The 4214-nt window shown below is 33.8% G+C and overlaps 1 protein-coding gene across 1 annotated transcript; it reads right to left on the reverse strand.

The window, feature by feature from the left end:
• Positions 1 to 620: 620 nt before the first annotated feature.
• Positions 621 to 2294, reverse strand: LOC145070841 (UPF0481 protein At3g47200-like). The gene is made up of 2 exons (XM_079017798.1): positions 753 to 2294; positions 621 to 679 (listed from the first exon to the last, which is right to left on the reverse strand). Exon 1 carries the CDS (start codon positions 2125 to 2127, stop codon positions 820 to 822), a length of 1308 nt encoding a protein of 435 aa, XP_078873924.1. The 5' UTR covers positions 2128 to 2294; the 3' UTR covers positions 621 to 679; positions 753 to 819.
• Between the last annotated feature and the right edge of the window lie 1920 nt (positions 2295 to 4214).

Genomic DNA, 4214 nt, shown 5'->3' on the forward strand with positions numbered 1-4214 from the left:
CAGATGAAGAAGAGGAGGAGCTACCGTCGGTGGTCATGATGATGAAAAAGGTAGGGGACCGTGACCTAATCTGCATGATACCATATAAGGTTTATGAAATTCACCTCAATAGGTGTATTGTGTTTGCATTATATTTATAATACAATTGGTTTACAAAAATAACAAACAATCCCTATATTCTAGTAATAGAAAATCTCCGATAAAGTCCCAATTTAGGTCGGTGGTTTAATCCTAATATTTTTTTTAACAGAAAAATCATGATATTCTAACTTTATACGATAATCTGCCATTTCTGTTAAAAAAAAGTTTTGTTAATTTTGAAAAAATATAAAATAATTATAATTTTTTTGTTCAAAAATTAAAAGTTGAGATTAAACTATAAATTGACTCAATAAATTGTGACTTTATCGGAGATTTTGGGTCTTGGAATAGAATCATGCTTATCGCTACTAGTTTTTATACGAAGAAACATAACTTTCTTTCTGATTTTTTGTGAGAGTCATATTAAGTCTATTAACGTCCTGAAGAATTTTTGCCATGAGACTTTTCTCAAGGAAGAAACAAGAGTTGTAGCTAGGGGGAAAAAAATAATAAAAAGCAGCTCCAAACCTAGATAGCACTTTAATGAAATAGATCTATGATATATAGACTTTTTCTTTGTATTATTGGCTGATCCTATCTGCACGGACCATGATAGGGATTAGGGAATTGTTTGAACAATACGTAATTAATTAAAGGATAAAGAAACGTACAAAGAATACCAAAGTGAAAACAACTATAGTACTTGGTGGTTCTCTCTGCTCCAAAGCAAATATGGGATCAAGTAGGTTTGATAGTAAAGATGGTTTGAACCACAGTAATAGCAAACATCAGAATTCCACCAACTAGGACAATGACATGCCATGGACCACTGAAATAGTACCTCTTCAACTTAGCTAGATTTCTAGGAAAGTAACCGTTGTAGTATCTATCCATGTTTTCCCACTGTTCAGTGTAATAGAAATCTTGAAAAGTAACTTCTTTGCATATTGTGTTCATCATTTTCGCAGCCTTTTCATTTGAACCTAAATGGTTTATAACAACTTTCGATTCTACCAACTTGCAAATATCCACCGGAGTATCAACTAGCATATTCATTGCCATGGCATATGAGGTCACGTAATTATAAACTGGAGTGTATTGCTCGTATACAATCAGGTTCCTCAAAACCACCTCGGTGACATCGTTTATACAGATTACTGGAATACTGAGATTTGGCTTAGCCCCAAACAAGGAAAAGATCGGATGCTTACAGAATTTCAGGTCCATGGCCAATGGCCAGGTCATATTTCTATTAGGTTGAAATTTCACTCCAGCCCTGTAGAGTTCTAGAGCTGAGTGGGCTATTGGAAGTGAGGAAACGTTTGATGGCTTAGGATGTGAAGGAAGGTAAAGTTTGTGAAGAAGGCCTAGAATATGATCATGAGTTGTTTCTTGGCCAATATTTTCGATATTAAAGTTCCCTGAAAAGGGATTGATGTATTCTAGTAAATAACTAAGCATAGTTGTAAGGGAGGCTTCTGGATCCATTTTCAAAATAGTGCACTCAAATATGTCTTGAAGAACAAAGAAAGGCATCTGATTTTCTATCAACACGAGGTCTAGAGCAACAGACCTGACAAACAATCGGTTGTAGGTAATTGATGTGCCATATCGGAAAAGCTTGAATATGAATTCGAGTATGAAACAACCATCCATAACCATTATTTTGGCAAGGTCGACGTCACTATAGGTCTTCATCCCGTTGTAACATGTCCTGATTCGATCTATTGAAGCATTCACCTTCTTTGCACATGCTTTCAGTGTTTGCTCAGATGGGGAATCTAAACGGGACAATAGATCATGCAGATAAGTATATTTCTCTCCTTCAGTTATTTGCAGGCTTTTATCTTCTTTGTGCAGAGGTCCAATAGAAACCACTCGTGGATTGAAAGAATTGGGACTGAGATTTCGGAGCCTAGTTGGAGCCATGTAAATGGGTGAAAATTGCACCTTACCATTCTGCACTTTTTGGACACAACCTAGAAGTACATGGACAGTGTCACGGATATTGTCTACTTCTCCAAGTTCTACGTCGACATTTTCCATTTTAATGGAAGCTTAGTTACCTCTAAACGATGCACAAAATTCTTGGTCTTTGTAGTGTTAGCACTTAGAGGCTTCTAGGCAAAGTTGAAGAAGACATGGAATTCAAAGTTTACCTTATCATTAAAGAAGGGCCAATTTTGGCTGGCTTCACTCATTGAAATTAAGCCATCTATCCTATCGACATGGAAGTCATATTCTTTTTACCATCAAGGACAATTATTGTTGTTGAGAAAGAATCATATTGGTCCTTAATGGTAATTTATTTATTATTAATTTTTTTAATTTGGAAACATATCTCCACAAATTTAAAACACATGATTATGTAGTTTTAGTCGTAGTTTCTTAATCTTGTCAAAAAGTCCCTATTTTAACGCTTAGATTTCATCATTAGTCCCTATCCATTAACAACGTCAATGCCCTTAAGTGTGCACGAAATGACTAAAATGCCCTCATTTTGTTTTTCGTATTTATTATTATTATTATTATTATTATTATTATTATGGTTACAGAAATCGCTAATCGGTTGACTAGCGATTAGGGATTAATCGGGAGATTAATCGGGACCATTAATTATTAAGAAAATTATTCAACAATTTATAAATCTAATTTTAATGCTACAAAAAAGCGATTAATCGGCGATTAGGGCCAGGTCCGATTAGGGCTGATTAAGCCCGACTTTGACCTGTGTTGACCAAACCCGATTATGTCTGATTAAGTTTGATTAGGTCTGATTAGACCCGATTAGGTCTAATTAATTTCGACTTTGACCTGTATTGACCAAACCCGATTATAGTGACCAATTAGCAATGAATCTTATCGGTGGAGGTCCGATTAGCGATTAATCAGCCGATTAAGCCGATTTCTGCGACACTGATTATTATTATTATTATTATTATTATTATTATTATTATTATTATTATTATTATTATTATTGGGTTTGCTTTTAAATCTACCCACCACAATCACCCTATACTGACTACCATCACCATCATTGTCGCTACCACCATTGTCCTCCACCATCATTACTGATTTTAGAAAAATACAATCACCAAAATTACTAATTTCAAAAAATATAACAACACCACAAACACTATACAATGACTCTTGAATCCAACCACCACAATCACTGTATACCACCACTCTTGAATACCATAACGACTTTTGACCAACATCATTACCAATTCAATTTGGATTCACCTGATGATGATCATCCGGAAGCAGTTGCAATGGTGTACGCAATATTATTCCTGAATAAGCTCTGGTTTAGAAGCACTGAACATATCCCATGATAAAAAATTATATATGATGCTCGGTCGTATCGATCGGTAACTAAGATAAGAACAACTAAAAATCTCTAGGGGGAATGTATACTGATTTCTTTATTAATTATTTGGTTAACTAAATAATTAATTTGTTGACGTTGATACCTAATTCCGTATTCAAATATGCTAGGAGTGGTGATTTACTTACCTATTTAGTCCGAGTCAATTAGGGTTCTTTTAACTTAGGTATAAAATTTATTCTTGTTGTTTAGAAAATGAAAAAATAACAAGAAACGGACGAAAATAGTATTTTTCAAATAATCAATGGAGCTCGATTAGACGGTAACGGAAGGAGACACCAAATATAATCTAAACCTGCAATAAGGACAAGTTTTGACGAATTCAAAAAATTAGGACTAAAACTCCACAATCTTGCCATAGGGTCATTTATGTAATTTAATCTCAACTCTTAATGACGTTAACAAAAGATAAAAATATAACAATTAATAATAAAACTAGATTATGACCCCGCATAAAACGTGGGGGAACATATAAAAATGTACATGTAAATGTATAAAAAAGTTGGCATTATAAAAAAATAAAGTAACATAAACAGACTTAGCATTATTGCTTACATTTAAATGTTTGAAAAAAAACAAAGAAACAGTTGAATATTTGTAATAGTTGAAAGACCTCTTTGTAAACATAACTTTTTGTTTTATTAGTTGGACAACCTTCCTGGTAATATATGAGTACCTTCAATCCATTTTCACTTGTGATGCGAGAAACAAAAAATATATAACTGAAAATGAGTGAAGACAAGTT

Source organism: Lactuca serriola, chromosome 8, assembly GCF_051521515.1.
Source record: "Lactuca serriola cultivar US96UC23 chromosome 8, Lser_US96UC23_V15, whole genome shotgun sequence".
In the NCBI taxonomy this organism is placed as follows: Eukaryota; Viridiplantae; Streptophyta; class Magnoliopsida; order Asterales; family Asteraceae; genus Lactuca; species Lactuca serriola.